General features: G+C 37.1%; 1 protein-coding gene across 1 annotated transcript in view; it reads left to right on the forward strand.

Annotated features, from left to right (window-relative positions):
* Positions 1-18,891, forward strand: part of LOC106096359 (pro-resilin) — a 78,197-nt gene that overhangs the window by 47,678 nt on the left and 11,628 nt on the right. Inside the window, exon 2 of the mRNA XM_013264062.2 lies at positions 8,838-8,951. Coding sequence (XP_013119516.1) covers positions 8,838-8,951 — 114 coding nt within the window. The remainder of the gene's footprint in view (positions 1-8,837; positions 8,952-18,891) is intronic.

Genomic DNA, 18,891 nt, shown 5'->3' on the forward strand with positions numbered 1-18,891 from the left:
ATTTTAAATTATTACATTAACATGACATAACTTTAGAGTTAACTTTGGTTAAATCGTAACCGAGAGCATATTAGAGAACTGATTTGTACCAATTATAAAAAGTTTTGTTTAAAAGTCCAAACAAGTGAAAACGATCTAAGTGCGATAGGGCCGAATATTGTATACCATCAACCATTGATCGCATTTTTTAAGTTCTTTTCATAGGCAGAAGCAAAACGAATAAAGCAAAAAACACCATGGATTTTCATATCCACCACCATAGGAAAGGTGGTATATTCATTAAGTCATTCCGTTTGCAACATATCGAAATAATCATTTCCGACCCTATAAAGTATGGATCGTCGTAAAATTCTATGATGATTTAACGATGTATTCGTGTTTGTCCTTCAGCTGTAATCAAGCTACATCCTTCAAAAGTTATTGAGCTAAAGTATACTACGCAGGTTAAGTTCTTAAACGAGCAAAATCGGATCCTATTTAGATAAAGCTGTTAAGTTCTTAAATAAAGAATAAAGGATAAAGCTGCCATATAGACCGATCGCCCGGTTTAGGGTCTTAACCCTCCGACGGTTGAGTCATCCGTTGTCGAAGTACCAGATCCACAGGGAATTTTATATGAAAATTAATTTTTTAAATTTTCAATGAAAAAGATCCCCAGGGACTTTCTTACCCGCCGGAGAGTTAAGCCTATAAAAGCAGCATTTTTTATCCGATTTCGTTGAAATTATAAGCAGCGAGTTATACTAAGACCCCCGATATCCGAACCGAAAATGGTCCATATCGGGCCATAATTAGATATAGCAGCCATACCGACCGACCGATTTAAGGGTGAGTTTATCATCCGATTTTGTTGAAATTTAGAACAGTGACATCCTATCGATATCCGTTTGGTCCAGATCGAATTATATTAATATATAGTTGCTATATGGACCATTTGTTTCCCAATTTCGCTGAAATGTGGAACAATGAGTTACACAAGGCCTCTCGTTATCGGACCATATTTAGATACAGCTGTATTATAGACCGATCTGCCGAATTTGGGTTTTAATTCCATAAAAGCCCGATTTAATACCCGAATTCGCAGAAATTCTAAACAGTTAATTGCACTAGTCCTCTCTTTGTCCGAACTGAGCATAGTCCAGATCGGACTAAATTTGGATATAGCTCCTATATAGACCGATTTAGGGTATTAAGCCCATAAAAAGCTATTTCGCTGAAATTGAGAGCAGTAAGTTAGACAAGATTTCCCTTTGACCAAACCAAATTTGGTCCATGTCAGACCACACTTTGATATAAGTTTTGAATATGGAGTGATACTAGGCCATCCGATATCCGATCCGCGTATGGTCCATATCAGACCATGTTTGGAAATAGCTGCTATACGGACCGATCTGCAAATCTGGGATCTGAAGCCTTAAATCCTCATTTACAACACGATTCCTTTGAAGTTTTAAACTCTGAGTTTTCTCGCTACCTGAACTGCATATGATCCAAATCGGCCCATTCATGGACATTAATATAGATAAACAAGTAAAAAGGCGTTAAGTTCGGCTGGGCCGAACTTTGGATACCCACCACCTCGGGTATATATGTAAACCGCCTTTCATCAAAATTCGGTGAAAATTTCATACCTTATGACCCATATCAGTTATATCAAAACATGTTCCGATTTGGACCAAATACTAATAAGTACAGTAGCTATATCTAAAAATTAACCGATCTGAACCATATACGACACGGATGTTGAGAAGCCTAACATAAGTTACTATGTAAAATTTCAGTGAAATTGGATTATAAATGCGCTTTTTATGGGGCAAAGACTTTAAATCGAGAGATCGGTCTACATGGCAGCTATATTCAAATCTGGATCGATCTGGGCAAAATTGAAGAAGGACGTCGAAGAGCCTAACTAAACTCACTGTCTCAAATTTCAGCGACATCGGACAATAAATGCGTCTTTATGGCCCCAAAACCTAAAACCTAGATATCGGTCTATATGGCAGCTATATCTAAATTTGGACCGATCTGTGCGATATTGCAGATGTATGTCAAGGAACTTAACTTAACTCACTGTCCCAAATTTCGGCGACATCGGACAATAAATGAGCATTTTATGGGCCCAAAACCTTAAATCAAGAAATCGGTCTATATAGCAGCTATATCCAAATCTGAACCGATCTGGACCAAATTGAAGAAATATGTCAAAGGGCCTTACACAACTCACTGTCCCAAATTTCAGCAAAATCGGATAATGAATGTGGCTATTATGGGCCTTACACCATAAATCGGAGGATCGATCTATATGGCAGCTATATCCAAATCTGAACCGATCTGAGCCAAATTAACGAGGGATGTCGATGGGCCTTACACAATTCACTGCCCCGAATTTCATCAAAATCGGATAAAAGATGTAGCTTTTATGGTCCTTAGACCCTAAATCGAAGGGTCGGTCTATATGGCAGCTATATCCAAATATGAACCGATCTGAGCCAAATTGACGAAGGATGTCGAAGGGCCTAACACAACTCACTATCCCAAATTTCAGCAAATTCGGATAATAAATGTGGCTTTTATGGGCCTAACACCATAAATCGGAGGATCGGTCTATATGGCAGCTATATACAAATCTGAACCGATCTGGGTCAAATTGACAAAGGATGTCGAAGGGCCTAACACAACTCACTGTCCCGAATTTCAGTGGAATCGGATAAAAGATGTGGCTTTTATGGCCCTTAGACCCTAAATCGGAGGGTCGGTCTATATGGCAGCTATATCTAAATCTGGACCGATCTGAGCCAAATTGACAAAGGATGTCGAAGGGCCTAATAAAACTCACTGTCCCGAATTTCAGCAAAATCGGATAATAAATGTGGCTTTTATGGGCCTAAGACCCTAAATCGGCGGATCGGTCTATATGGGGGCTATATGAAGATATAGTCCGATATAGCCCATCTTCGAACTTAACCTGCTTATGGACAAAAAAAGAATCTGTGCAAAATTTCAGCTCAATATCTCAATTTTTAAAGACTGTAGCGTGATTTCAACAGACAGACGGACAGACGGACGGACATGGCTAGATCGTCTTAGATTTTTACGCTGATCAAGAATATATATACTTTATAGGGTCGGAAATGGATATTTCGATGTGTTGCAAACGGAATGACAAAATGAATATACCCCCATCCTTCGGTGGTGGGTATAAAAATAGGCTTTAAATAAATAGTATAATAAATATATCCATGGTGCGTTTTATGCGTTTTACTTATTTTTGTACCCGCCACCATAGGATAGGAATATACTAATCTAGTCATTCCGTTTGTAACACCTCGAATTATTCGTCGAAGACCCCATAAAGTATATATTTTCTTGATCGTCTACACGTTTTGAGTCGAACTAGAAATGTCCGTCCGTCCGTTCGTCGAATTCACGATAGCGGTCGAACGCATAAAGCTATCCGCTTGAAATTTTGCGCAGCTACTTAATATTGATGTAGGTCGTTGGGGATTAGAAACGGGCCATATCGGTTTAGATTTAGATATAGCTTCTATATGAACCGATCTCCCGATCTGACTTCTTGAGCCTCTGGAAGACGCAATTGTTGCTCCATTTGGCTGCAATTTTGCATGTAATGTTCTGTTACGACTTCCATCAACTGTGCTAAGTACGGTCCAAATCGGTCTATAACCTTATATAGCTCATATATAAACCGATCTCCCATTTTGACTTCTTGAGTCCTTAGAAGCGATCTGCCGGTTTGACTTCTTGAGCCCCTGGAAAACGTAATTTTTGTCCGATTTGGTAGAAATTTTGCATGTAGTGGTCTGTTAAGACGGCCAACAACTGTATTATGTGAGGTTCAAATCGGTCTATAACCTGATATAGCTCCCATATAAACCGATCTCCCAATTTGTCTTCTTGAGTCGTTACAAGCCGCAATTTTTGTCCGATTTGGCTGAAATTTAGTATGCGTTGTTCTGTTACGACTTCCAATAACTGTGCCAAATACGATCCAAATCCGTCTATAACTTTATATAGCTCCCATGAAAACCGGTCTTGTTAGGTTCCTAGAAGCTTTAATTTTTGCTGGTATGTCAGTAGTTTGGTATGTAGAATTTAATTATGCCCTTCAACTAAATTTGTTTTGTATAAATTGGTAGCAGAATCCATGGTGGTGGGTTCCCAAGATTTGGTTTGGCCGAACTTAGCTAGCTTTTACCTGTTTTAGGAATTGCTACCGATATATGAAAAAGGCCTGATGATTTGTTTATATAGGAGCAATATACAAGAATTCGGACCATAATTAGCATCCATGTTGTAGGTTGTAGAAGTAATCACTGAGCAATTTCAAACCAAATAATAATTGCGCCATCTAGACGCTTAGGGAGTAAAACCGGGAGGCCAGGTTTTTGCGGAAGTTGGTGGGGTTAGAAGAAATTATACAAAATTTCACCCAAATTTTATAAGAAATGCGCCCTCTAGAGATACAAAAAGTACAATCGGAAGATCGGTTTATATGGGGGCTATAAACGGTAATGGAACGATTAAGATTTTACTTTACAAAAATGTTGGAGGTCATAAAAGAAACCGGTTTGCAACTTTTCAGCCAAATCGCATAAGAATTGCTCCCTCAAGAGACTCAAGAAATCAATTCAGGAGATCATTTTATGTGGGGGCTTTATAAGGATGTAGCCTGATATAGACGGCAATCAAAAATACATACAATCGGAATATTGCAGACATTTTGAATATTGCTTGTTGTTGTAAACGTAAGAAGAAAATTTTAAAATAAAAAGTCAATTTAAAGCAAAGAGCGGGCGGAACGCAGTGAACAAAAAATTGCCGGAGCGGAGCGTAAAAAGTTTTGCCGTAGCGGGAGTAAAGCGGAGCGGAAAATATGTGCCCGCTCCGGATCCCTGTCCATAACTTTTTCTACAAATCCGGAGGGCCAATGAATTGATGCAACTAGAGAATGAACATTAAAATAATATTCTTGAATTTTTCACAACTTCACATCCTGTAAAATATTATGCAAAAGCCTTGAAACTCTTTGTAATTTTGGTCACTAAATTCAATCAGCTTCAGTAATTGCAGTCCAATCCACTCATTTGCGGTTGATAGTTCTAGTCATTCAGATTAATAAGTCACTTTAAAGACACTGAACACAAGTAGCAATTATAAATTGAACACCCTTCCAGATTTACTGATAACGAAGAAATAAGGAAGAATGAACACAAGTAGAAAACATGACATAACTACACAATAACCCTTACAAATTTTATAGCAAAATTAAAGCAATTTTAATTATTAAAATCTATTTAAACTATAGAACAATTTGCAATAGATTACTTTAATTAAAAAATTATGTTTCCATTCAATTGTCCTTTATATTATACATCATTATATTCTAAACCCTGTTCCTTAGTGTTCATGGGCAAAATTTGCATTTGCATATTCTAAACCATTTCAATTGTTCATACATTTTTGCTATGAGATCTTGTAAATATTCAGTGATCATCTTATAAACATTCAGCTTTAATTGAACATCATGTGATATTGTGCGTGTTTATTTAAAGTTTAGAGATTATCGATCACATATAATTGGCTGCTTAATTATAATATGATGGGTATTGACTAACTTTGTCGATGATCGTAAATCATTGATTGAATGCATCTGATTAGGCATGCAAAATACTATATGATGACAAGTTATTTGCAAATATTTATGGTTCTTTACATTGTTCATATTTGTGGTTTATGACATTAATTAAAAGTTTTGTTAATGTTAGTTTATGGTCTAGGCAATGGTGTATATTAATTGTTAAATCAGTGAACAATTAAAATAGTTTAAGAAACTTTTATGAGGATAATATCTTGGGCATAATTTTGAAATAAATATTGTAACACATACAGTGTGATTAATAGTACTACTACTAAATTTCTCATGATCATTTCATTATGAAACAAGGGATACTTTTCTGATATCAATGAGTATAGTCAATCGATAGGAGATCTTGCATCGTCCGATTTCGCTGAAACTCGAAACAGGAAGTTGTACTAAGAGCCCCGATATTCAAATCGAATATGGCCTATATCGGACCATTTTAACATATAGCTGCCATATAGACCGATGTGCCGGTTTAGGGTCTTTAGCACGTAACAGGCGCATTTATTATCCGATTTCGATGAAATTAAAAACACTGAGTTTTTTTAAGTCTCCCGATATCCGACTCAAATATTGATCAGATCGGACCATATTTAGATATAGCTGTCATATAGACCGTTATGCTGATTTAGGGTTTGAGGCCCATAAAAGCAGCAATTATTATCCGATTTCGCTGTAATTTGAAACAGTGAGTTAATGAAAGCCTCCCGATATATGTGGATTTTCACCTGACCAATAACGCAAATTTTGATTATTGACGTACCCATTGAACCGAAATGAGCTTCGTCACTGAAGATGATTAACGATCGTAACCGACTTCAAATTACGGTACTAAATTTTTATTATTTTCAGAAGTTATTCATTAGTATACTTTGCCATGATGAAAATGTGAAGTTAACTGAATAAGTTGACAGTGACAATTCAATGATTAGTGTAGGGGTGCATTCACAAATTAAATTTAAAGTTGTCCTGTTGGAAAACCCTTTATATCAAATGATTTTATTAAAAAGCAATACATTGGCAATATGTATATTCACTTTGGCCAAAATCACCACTTCCTACGAAACAAAAAAATATGAACTGAAATTTAGAAATTTAAAAAATAACAAGCATCTACCAAAAGTTTATCTGTTACCACCTTGCCAAGCTATTGTTCTCCCACATAAGCTACAGCCAAAAAAAAACATAGAAAAAAGTCCTCTAGCCATTAAAATTTGCCAAATAATAACGAATGCCAAAAACAAAAAATTAAAACAGAATAAAAATACTCAGCAGAAAATGATTAAAATCGCAATTGACATTAAAAACTAAATGGTGCTTTTAAAATAACAACAAAAAACCCCTGACAACAATAACAAAATCATTTACAATGCTAAACAATATCGAACACAAGAACTGAAATTGAAACCGAATCCAACAAAAACAGCGACAAACTTTAAAAAACAAACTAGACAGACGCTCAACAGACAGAAAGACAGACGATCGGAAGGATAGGGGATAACTGCTAAAAATCGCTTGCAGGTGCAAGCTTTTATTAGAATTTTTGTCTGATTTTAGAGTTTTTATATTATTTTGTTTGTTGTTGGTTGTCTCGCGTTTGGTTTTGGTTTTTACTCAATCGTCTATGTGCTCCCAAGCTTTTGTTGAAACAAATGAAAAGCAAAGCAACTAAAACAACCACTCAGCCAACAAAATTGCTGGAAAAAAAAACTTTATTTTTTAAAGGGCATTTCAAATGGCAATAATTCAGAGTGAGAACAACAACACGAGAGATGTTGGCCAGAATGCCAGAACCCAAAGCATTGACAACAAGAAGAACGATTTTGTCGAACTAAAACGTTTTAAATTATTAGAAATTTAATGAAGCTCAGCCTCAGCGTCTTGGCTAAGTTTAAATTATAAGCTACAAATGACAAAAAAAGACATTTAAATCAGCCATCAATACCTTTGGAACGCTTTAAACGCAAATAACAAGATTGGAATTTACCAATTCATCAATGCATCCACGATAATCATTCACGTTTTGCTGTTTTAATTGACAACATTTTGTTGTTCACATTCATTCGGTTGCATTCATACCCACCATGCAAAAATTAAACTTTGCCAGTTGAGCTCATCAATCAATGATTTAGTGAGGCTGGTGCTGATGATGATAATTGAAGTATTGCCTTTGATTCATCCCTCCATTCATTTATTTATGCTGATAGTCGATGGTGATATGCAGATGATGATGATAAAATGATAACATTAGAAATGATACCCTACTCAATGTAGAGGTATATTTTCCTATAGGAAGAAGAAAATTTCATAGTGAAAATTAGGAATTTTTAAAATTAACAAAAAACAGCATAAAGTTTAGCAGGGATGAGCTTTGAATGCCCAGCACCATATTAAAACGTCAAAGTTGCATGGAAAAAATGTGTGTTTCCGAACTCTAGAAACTTATTCAGGAGATCAGGCTATATTAGCACTAAACCGATAAAACTCACTAGTTGGTAAACACTCCATATGTCAGCTACATCCATAAAGTCCGAAATAGAACGGGTAGACACACGGACATTCTTAAATCGTCTTGGATATATAAGTGAATTAATGATACACGTTTATAATATGTAGGCCGAGAAATTATTAATTCGCGATGTGTTGCAAACGAAATATTATGATGGATGATATAGAAATGAAAGTATTGTGCAACATATATGTACATCGGCCGACAATTCTTATTTAGTTTTGATGCAAACCTACCCCTTGAACCTCACCAACACTCAACGAATTCCTTTAAGATTTTCACTTAGCAAGTCACCAAAATCTTGTGTAGAGTACCCTAAGAATATCACTTGTTCACATCAGCAAAAGCAATTTTACCCATTAAAATAATGTTTAAATGATTTGCAACTTCATGTTCTACAACACATCAACATTTACATAAAGAAGCGACGGAAATCATCAATTGAAGGTAACATTCCATGCTGTGATTAATGTTATTTTCAGATTTCGCTAAGCGATTATTCATTAAATGCATGATCAGCAGTGTAACTGAATTTAACAGTGTAACTGAATTTTAACAGTTTAACAACAGTTCATTATAGCTTGCTATGTATATAGAATATTATTATTAGGAATAAAAAGTGCGAACACCTAGTAATTTTTTATTTATTCTTTCTTATAATTTCAGAGCATATGTGTCATGGGTTTGGCCTGCGTGTACGCTCAAATAGCACCTGGATCAAATCAATATTTACCCCCCAAACAGAATGGATATGATTATCCTGGACCACAAAAGCCTTTCGTAAGTATTAGTAAATGGGGAATAGTTTTTTAGGGAATCGAAAAGGTGGCCCATTAGTACGCAACAATTTAATTAGCATGTCGACTATGTATAATTTTATCATATTGAAAAGCAGCCAATGCAAATCAATAGTTCAGTCTTCAAATGAAATCACTGATTTTGTCCTTCGGCCTATCTAATCGCCGTAACCCGCAGAGAAATTAAATACTTTTTTCAGTGGTGGTGATCCAGGAGGCCACCTTGATGCGGAGGTTAGCATGTCAAAAAAAGTATCCAAGATCGATTTATATGGCAGCTATATCAGAACATGGACCGATGTAGCCCATTTACAATTCATTCAAAAAAAGTTGAATGTAGTACAGGATTTTTTTCAGCGACGCTACAAAAGTAGACCGATAGAGACAGCAAACGACGCCATATTTTTTGTCGCTCTTTTGACATTTCTCTTCAGCAAGGTTTGCAATTTCATGATGATACGAGCCAACAGCAAGTCGAAATTGTTCGAATTTGCTACCGAAATTCGGAGTCAGTGGTCCAATTTAGCGATTATGCTTATTTATGGCTGATTGGCTTCGTTAATAAGCAGAACATGCGTTATTGGTCAGATAGCGATCCACACGTACTCCATGAGTCACCATTGCATACCGAAAAATTACGGTTTGTTGCTATTTATTTGCCGGCGGCCTCATTCGGCCGTACTTCTTCCGTGATGATCAAGTCCGGTACGTTACTGTGAATAAGAATCCCTACCGTTTAGTGAAAACAGGATATTTTTGGCCCCAATTGGATGATATGGTCCAACAGGACGGCGCTACAAGCCATACAGCGAAAGTCACAATCAATTTATTGGAAAAGGTCCATTCGATTGGCCGACTCGGTCGTGAGATTTGAAGCCGTTAGACTCTTTCCTGTCGGGCTACGTCAAGTTTATGGTCTATGCCAACAATCCAGCTACGATTGATGAACTTTGTACGAAACCAAAAGCGAAATTGCATCTGTATCGGCCGATTTATGCTTGAAAATCGTCTGGACTTCTGCAACCGAGCCCGTGGTGGTCATGCAAAAGAAATCGGATGTGTGAAAGCTATATCTGAATCTAAAGAGTCAAGAGAAAATCCTTCCTGCCAAATTTCGAGAGAATGGGTTAACATATGACCATTTTATGCGCTACGGGGCATTTTATAGCCACTCCACCATAAATAACCTATAAGCCAGGGACTGAGATCTGTGTTCGACTGCCTGACTATATTACGGTCGTGCAGGCGGAGATCGGGCAGTGGAGGTCTGGGAACTGCCGTCAATAAACTAATTTATTCTCACACGATATGTATTGTCATAAGTATTTTCAAATATAGGAACTCTGAAAGTTGAACACATCGCGTGATACATACCAACAATTTAATATGTAAAATGGATATTCGAATAAATATGCAACCCTTGCGATTAAGGCGAGCTTTTATTTCATCGAACATATATTTAGAAAAGTACAATACATACCGATTAGAGCTCGCTCTATTCGTATTTGACGTACATAAGCAAAGTCTTATGAACACAGAAAGTGAAAGCACATAACGTGTGATAGCATCTTTACCCCAAAGCCTTTCAGGTCGACGTAGTTCGAGTTAAAGGCGTGGGCAACAAATACGCATATGCAAGAGCGAAAAGGTCGGTAGGACGTCGAAAATCTTATGGAAAGATCCAGATCATGAGAAGATGAGGCTATTACTGAAATGAAATAAAAATGAGGTCAGTATAGCTTACGGTATCATTTCCTATGTCATTGCCTGGCTTTCGCGGCTAACAGACACCATCACTTAGGTGGGGATACAATACCAGACATGAACCAACTTAGGGGCGTGGTATGCAAAACATTTAAGGATTTTGTAAGTAGCACGAAATTCCTAACTTAGATTTTTTTCCGAAATTATTTTTTAGTAATTAGAGCGCACAAAAACCGATTACTGACTTGGGTGTACATCCGTACTAGGATGAGATTAATATCTACCCCCTCTTTTCAATCTAATCTAACCTAACCTTTACAAGTACTTTATTGAAAGAACCTTCAATGACAAGAAATGCTACCATTGTATATTCCTTGACAATGAGCGAACCCTTTATGAAAGCGACTAGGTCGTGAAAGGCTTTTACAGTAGACTTGCCCCTACTCTATACAGGCTTTCTTTAGGAAACTTCGAGACAGGCTATCTTTAGGAAACTTCGCCCTAAGATAAGTTCCTATTAAATTCTTAAAAGTATCAGGAAAGTAGTAGGTTTAAAATCTTTCTCCTTCATATGGCACGGTTTCCCTGCTTTTGGAATTAAAATGAACTCTGTGTCTCTCCATCCTACAGGTATTTAAGATATTCCGATACAAGCAGAGTGTATCCCCTAAGCCAAGAAGCCAGTCCATCGGACACAGCTTTCAGATCAAAATCCTTTTTATCTCCAAAAAGGACTTTTGGCTCATTCACAATTTTCCCACAATTTTCGAAGAACTCATATTCTTGACAACCTTCTCCGGCTTCAACTTTGAATGTTTCCCGGTTAACATTAATTCACGAGAAGTTCGAGAGTTTCGTCAGTAAACATTGTAAATACATGCTCTGACTTCTGAGTGTACCCAACCATAATTGGTGGGGAGGATGTATCTTCCACGGCCACAATTTGTTCTGAGATTTCCTCAGCTCGCCGTTGTATCTTCTAAGCTCAACTGGCATGTGCCTTATTGTAGAGTTTTCTGTAAACCTTCCTAAGATCCACTAGTTTTGTCGACCGCCATCGTTGTTTCCACCTTGGTTTGGTTCTGGGGCATTCAGACATAAGCAAGCCTTTCAGGATATTCTTCTTAGGCCTACAAAGGACTTTACTGTGGAATGCGTGCCAAAGTTTATCCCAATCCACATTCCCTCTGTTCAGAGGAGTGCCCAATCCTTCAATCCTAAGTATTTACACCACGGTTGTAGCTATTGTAACAATGAACAATGAAATTAAAGTCATCCAAGACTTCACCGTCATATATTTTACCACTGATATTAGTCTCCAATAGCCCTCTTGCAGGTATATAAGGCAAAAGTAGCTTGTTTCGCCTTTTCACTTTCATTACCTTTCAAATCCTAAAAAAACTCTTGAGCTGCTTATAAACCTTATGTTTCTTTTATTCTCATATTGAAGTCAAACAAATTTTGACTTGTCACGAATCTCGTGAAATAACTTCATTCTTCAGATATCCTAATTACCAATTAGGTTGTTTTCCAGACAATTTTAACCCCATGTCGCTTGAATATTTTCTAAATATCGTGAAAACTATCCAACAATCATAAATCAATATCTTTGTTGAAGAGACAGCCAAAATACAAAACCCTAAATGTGGCATCAATACCTTTTTGCTCCTGTGAATTGTAGTATGAATGGACCCCCCTTTTTTGGCATTTTATTGCAATTACTTAAATAACCATAAAACACTATACTGAGCCAGGGTGCCAGGGAGCCAGAATGAAAGAGTGAAAATCACAAATGAAGATAAACACCATGTTCAACAACACCATGGAATAACTTTTTGGCCAAAAGCATAACCACACACCATACCACAAATAAACGAAGTGAATAAAATGTATTGCTATCGCAGATGGTTATGATGTTGCTGCAGTACTACAGTGCTGCTGTTGCAGTTGATGTTGCTGACTGAACGACTTTCGTGTTTTACTGTTAACCTATTTGTTTATTGTAAGTCAGCAATTGTAGCAGCAACAAATTTCAACAGAGTTTCGAGTAAATATAGGTTGCTGCATGAAATTACTAACCCTCATTATTTGCACCCTACATCTTCCTAAAGTTATGTTATGGCATCAGCATTTTTCAAAGTCCCAAGCAAACATAAGCCTTTAAAAAATCCGTACTGATATTTTAATGGATCAAAAATTCTAAAACTCTCAAATTCGTCTTAAATGACTTAAAGGGTCATTTTTGAAAACCACTTCTGCATGCTCTTCTTCTAGAGCTCTTGAGTGAATGATTCATTCAGGTGTGCCAGGCGGAACGAAAAACGGAAAACACCCAAAATTGAAAATGCCACAACACCCCAGTAACCTATAAAACACAAGAATTGTATTTGGCCCTATTTCTTGTTTGGCTGGTACCTCTTTACCTACTCTCTACTTGTTCCTGTGGTTCATGCTTGAGCTAAATATTAATGATGTGATGATGACGATGATGGTGATGATAATGATGAAGCTGATGCCTATGATGAGATAGAATGAATAAGAAATGAGAAATACAACAGAGCTTCTGACTACTGTAGTGTGTATGGCCAACTACAATTGAAGTTGAATGCATTACAATGGCCCATAGAAAGCTAAATTCAAAAATCCAATTCAAGCGAAAAGGAAACGAAGCTTTACATGCCATTTCGAACCAAGTAGATGTAAAATAAATATTGCTATGTATCTTCCTACACAGAGAGATAGAAAATAAAGGCTTGCATCGAAATGAGTTGGAATTGAAGACTGCAGGTGTGTTCGCTATACAAAAGAATTAGGTGGCCCTGTCCAATTTCGTCTGGAATTATTGTTGAAGAATATTTCTTCATCTCGTAATAGGTAAATTTTTCGTTATACTTTTTCCTGTCATACAGATTAATTACAATTCCTTTAAATGGTTGATTTTCTATTTTTGTTCTGCAATGGAGCGTCAAAACTATAGCTCGGAAGTAGGCTTATTAGGGAATCCAAAGCCCCAAAAGCTGCAGTGGAGGTATCAGGCTGTTACATCTTGTCTAACTTGATGTCTGCTACTAAATCCACTATTAGTGGAGTCGATGAGCCAGTCTCTGCTTGTCGGCAAGCAACTGGTCTGCAGAGGCTTCTGACGAAGATATCTAGTTTGTGTGTTGACTACAAAACCGATCCCATCTCATCTTCACATGTCTACGATTTGCCATATGCTCGTCGAAGTGGTGTGCAGGCGGGGCGATCTGGGGCGATCCTTCCACTCCCGCCAAGAAGAAAAACTTCCTAAATCGGGACCAGAACATAGTAGCTGGTCAGGCTACCCCAAACGTCCTTAATACTAATTTCGAAAACGACACAGCAGGCATCTGGCAACCATCCCTTCGTTAGTTGAATGTAACCATAATACGTTGAATGCTATCTTAAATGTAACCTTAACTAATATTATATTATTTTAATATCTTAAATTAAATGCAGTAGTACATATATAGTAGCATTATAACTTCGTTCTTCAAGGCTTTGACTTCTCATTCTGCATCTTTACTGACTGCTTCCTTGACGGCTTTGGTTTCTTCGGCTTCACACAACGCATCCTTGGCTTGAATTTGGAATGTCTTGGCATATTTAAAAGAGAAAGAGAAGCATTTCCAAATTCTCTTTGGCTGTCACAGCAGCAGTACGCTGTTTGCGCTCCTTTTTCAACTCGTCTTTCAAATCTCTCAATTGGGTCCTCAAGCCGCGACTTTTCTCTTCAGCATGCTCTTCCTTCCAGCAGATCTTGTTGGAATTGCGAGCGCATCGCTTGCGCATTGACTTCGAGACGCAATACAGTATTTTCGGCTAGCTGCAAATCATCTATCAATTTTTCGTTTTTATAACCACCACCGAAGGATGGGGTTATATTTATTTTATCATTCCATTTGCAACACATCAAAATATCCATTTCCGACCCTATAAAGTAAATATATTCTTGATCGTCGTAAAAATTTAAGAACATCTAGTCATGTCCTTCCGTCCGTTTGTCTGTTAAAATCATGCTACAGTCTTTAAAAATAGAGAGATTGAGCTGAAACTTTGCACAGATTCTTTTTTGTCCATAGGCAGGTTAAGTTCGAATATGGGCTATATTAAACTATATCTTGATATAACCCCCATATAGACCGATCGGCCGATTTGAGGATTTAGGCCCATAAAAGCCGCATTTATTATCCGATTTTGCTGAAATTTGAGACACTGAGTTGTGTTAGGCCACTCGATATCCTTTTTCAATTTGATCCAGATTTCGATATAGCTGCCATATAGATCGATCTTTCGATTTAAGGTCTTGGGCCCATAAAAGGCGCATTTATTTTCCGATTTTGCTAAAATTTGGCACAGTGAGTTGAGTTAAACCCCTTAATAAAGTACATATATTCTTGATCGTCTCAACGTTCTGAGTCGATCTAGTCATGTCCATCCGTTTGTCGAAATCACGATAGCGGTCGAACGCGAAAAGCTAACCGCTTGAAATTTTGCACAGATACTTAATATTGATGTAGGTCATTTGGGGATTGCAAATGGGCCATATTGGTTCAGATTCAGATATTGCTCCCATATAAACCGATCTCCCCATTTGACTTCTTGAGCCCTTACAAGCAGCAATTTTTGTCTGATTTAGCTGAAATCCTGCGTGTGGTGTTTTGTTATGACTTCCAATAACTGTGCCAAGTACGGTCCGAATCAGTCCATAACCTGATATAGCTCCCATATAAACCGATCTCCCGATTTGACTTCTTGATCACCTGCCGCAATTTTTGGCCGATTTGGCTGAAATTTTGCATGTTCTTTGTTATGAATTTCAACAACTGTGTCAAATACGGTCCAATTCAGTCTATAGCCTGATATAGCTCCATGTAAACCGGCACCCGCGTCCTATATGATTCAGATCTGTCTATATTTGGATATAGCTGTCAAAAAACCAATATTGCACCAAAATTGAACAGTGACTTGTGTTTATTGGACTATCCGTGCCGAATTTGATCCAAATCGTGCATGCATAAATGCATAAATAATGCATTTTCCAACTGATTATGAAGAAAGGTGGTTTACATATATACCCGATGTAGTGTTTATCTAAAGTTCGGCCCGGCCGAATTTATCGCCATTTTACTCGTAAATTTTTTGTAAAAATGACATGAGGCAAGATGACATGTTCGTTCACAATATCGCTTAAAATGTCATGCATGAGTTTCGCGACGACTTTGTCACCGATATAGCATATCTGCTGACTTGTCTTACAGATTGTTTGTTAAACAATTTAATTCTCCACGAATTCCCTAACCGTGTTCATGAACAAGTCAGCACATTTTTTTGAGAAATTTAAAGTTCTATTTATTTTTTCTTCGGAAAACGGACGCTCTCTAAAATACATCATAACAGAACTGTAAGTGACATATCATGAGGCAAGATGACATGTTCATTCACAATATCGCATAAAATGTCATGCATGATTTTCGCGACGACTATATGACAATGTCATCAACGATTTGTATGGTCTGTCGGCTATATGTCTTCAACGATTTAACAATGTCTTGCACCCTTCTTTAAAGACGTCTTGATGACGCGGCCTGTTGGGATGTAGCCTCTACACACAGGGTATTTCACACAGTCAACTAACTACCTGCATTAGATGAATCACATGCACTCTTAAGGACATTGAAAATCACTTAAAGATAAACAATACATTTCAATGTTTACTTCTACATTAGTGTACCTATATGTACTCATTTTACGATCTATGTTGTTATTATGAACATCCCTTATCTAATTGGTATACATACTAAATTCAAATGTTTAAGACTTGTTGACCTATCCTGAAACTAACGTACAATACTGTACAATTGGTGTGCCGCAGCAAGGGCAACTCCACAAACATTTATTCATGATCTAGTCGGTAACATATAAAACTCTCTTTCATTCTTTCTCTCATGAAATATAGATTGATTGAACTTTTAATCCAAAATTTTGGAAGAAAAATATACTCTTGCCCTATACATCTAACATCTTAATACATCTTAAATCGTGTGCCATGCACTGATTGTATACAGCAGTTGTTAGACTTATAATGCTATATGGTACTATGATCTATGGCCAACTATTGTTCGATACGCAGCTAGACTTGTCTATGCATTACAGCCGCACTAACGATATCACCTTCCAATGTCCTGAATTTAATGCTACAGTTAATGCCTCTGGATATAGTGGGTAGAGAAATTGTTGCGACCACTACTGTGACTGGTTCAACAATAGGTGGTATCACAAAGAACTAAAAGTTCTAAGTCAGTCTGACAGCAGACTTCCAACCTAATCTATCCTCATTTTTCAGCATGTACATATCTAGCACCAACACTAAATTTCTTTACCTTTTTGAGGGCCAATACCTGGAATAGGTTAATGAAACGAAAAGTGAATATCTGGTTGAACTTTTTTTCTACTTAAGACCACACTGAAATAGGGTGGTACAATAGCCCAAGGGTTTTATAAAGAGTACAGCAGGAGGAGCCAAAAGGTTGCCAACTTTAATAGGTGTGGATGTGAATGTGGAAGCAATTGCAATAGAAGTGCCTGAGCGGAATGGAAAAACAACAAATATTAAATAACGAACAATTGTAAAAACACCAGACGAAAGGAACGAAGTTATAATAAAAAGCAAATAGTAGAAACAATAAAAACTATACTCCTGGTAGTCGTCGCCACCGACATCATGATCATCATCATCTCCAACCTCATCCTCATAGCAAGCGAAAGCATTTTATTTGCTTTACCATGGATGATTGTTGCAATTTTTTCCAGGTTGCTTGCAGCTGAAATGGAAGCTGCAATCAACATTTGGCTGACTCACATCATGTCTGGCTCAACTCAATGGCTGGCTGACTGACTGCTGTTTAAGGTGTTGCAAAGTCATTTGTAGTTTTATGGGTCATGCAACTTCATTAAATTCATGTCGAAGCAAAAGAGTATCCCTAGCTCTGCAATAACGAATTCACTGAAACAATTGAATTTAAAATTTGGTTTGGCAAATTTTTAAAATTTGAAGCTCTTCAATGCATATCGATTGTGATATGAACTGTAGACATGATTTTGATCCTTAAATCGTACTTTTGTTTGCCTCAGAGTAGGGTTTAGGAATTTTCTTAAACTGAAAAACTTATTGGTGTTTAACAAGGAGCATGACTTGCTTGCCATTTGCTTTGTTTCTGAAATTTATTGTAGATTTGGTGTTAACAAATTTACCTGAATTTAATGATAATCTTACCATGGGATTTTTGTATTGCAACATTGTAGCTTGCAACAATATGATTAGCTTATTTTGAAACTACTCTTGATATCAGATATTTGTTACCGGCGCCAATTATACTCACCTCCATAGTATGGAGTTTTTTAGGTATAACAAAAAGGGAAATAAGCAGCAATTACTAATTGAAGATCAAGCAAATTCCACGATCTTTTTAAATTTTGAATTGGGACTAAATTAATCTTTCTCATCACTGCGAAAGATACGTTCGAAGTCTATAGGTTGCGGAAGAGCCTAGACTTCACATCTTTCAATCAGAGATTCCATGAAGTTAAGATTTGGATATAGCTCTCATATAAGGTGGTCCTTAAAATTGCAATCTTGAGCCCCTAAAAGCAGCAATTGTAATTCAATTTGATTGAAATGCATGTAATGTTCTATTATAACATCCAATAACCGTACCAAGTACAATTCAAATCGGTATGTATATAAGCCTACCTATTGATTTTACATCTTTAGCCCCTGGAAACCTAAATTACTGTTCGATTTGGCTGACATTTTGCACGCAGTGTTTAATTATGACCTCCAACAACCGTGCCAAGTACGGTTCAAATCGATCTATAAACTGACATATCCCCCATATAAACGTATCTCCCGATTTTAGATCTTGAGCCCCTGGAAGCTGGAATTATTATCTGATTTGGCTGAAACTTTGTACGTAGTATTCTGTTAAGACTCCCAACAACCCTGCCAAGTACGATCTAATATAATTTAAATACATGGCACGAAACCATAGAAGCAGTATTTTTAAAGTCCCGCAGACCATACTGTGCTCTTTGAGAGCACAGATACTCACCTACAGCCAATTCTTCTGCCCTTTCTCTACTTCGCTGTGACCAGGCACCCATCCAAACAATGCGGATAGTACAAAAACTGTTCGTGA

The sequence above is a fragment of the Stomoxys calcitrans genome, chromosome 5 (genome assembly GCF_963082655.1).
Source record: "Stomoxys calcitrans chromosome 5, idStoCalc2.1, whole genome shotgun sequence".
Classification (NCBI taxonomy): Eukaryota; Metazoa; Arthropoda; class Insecta; order Diptera; family Muscidae; genus Stomoxys; species Stomoxys calcitrans.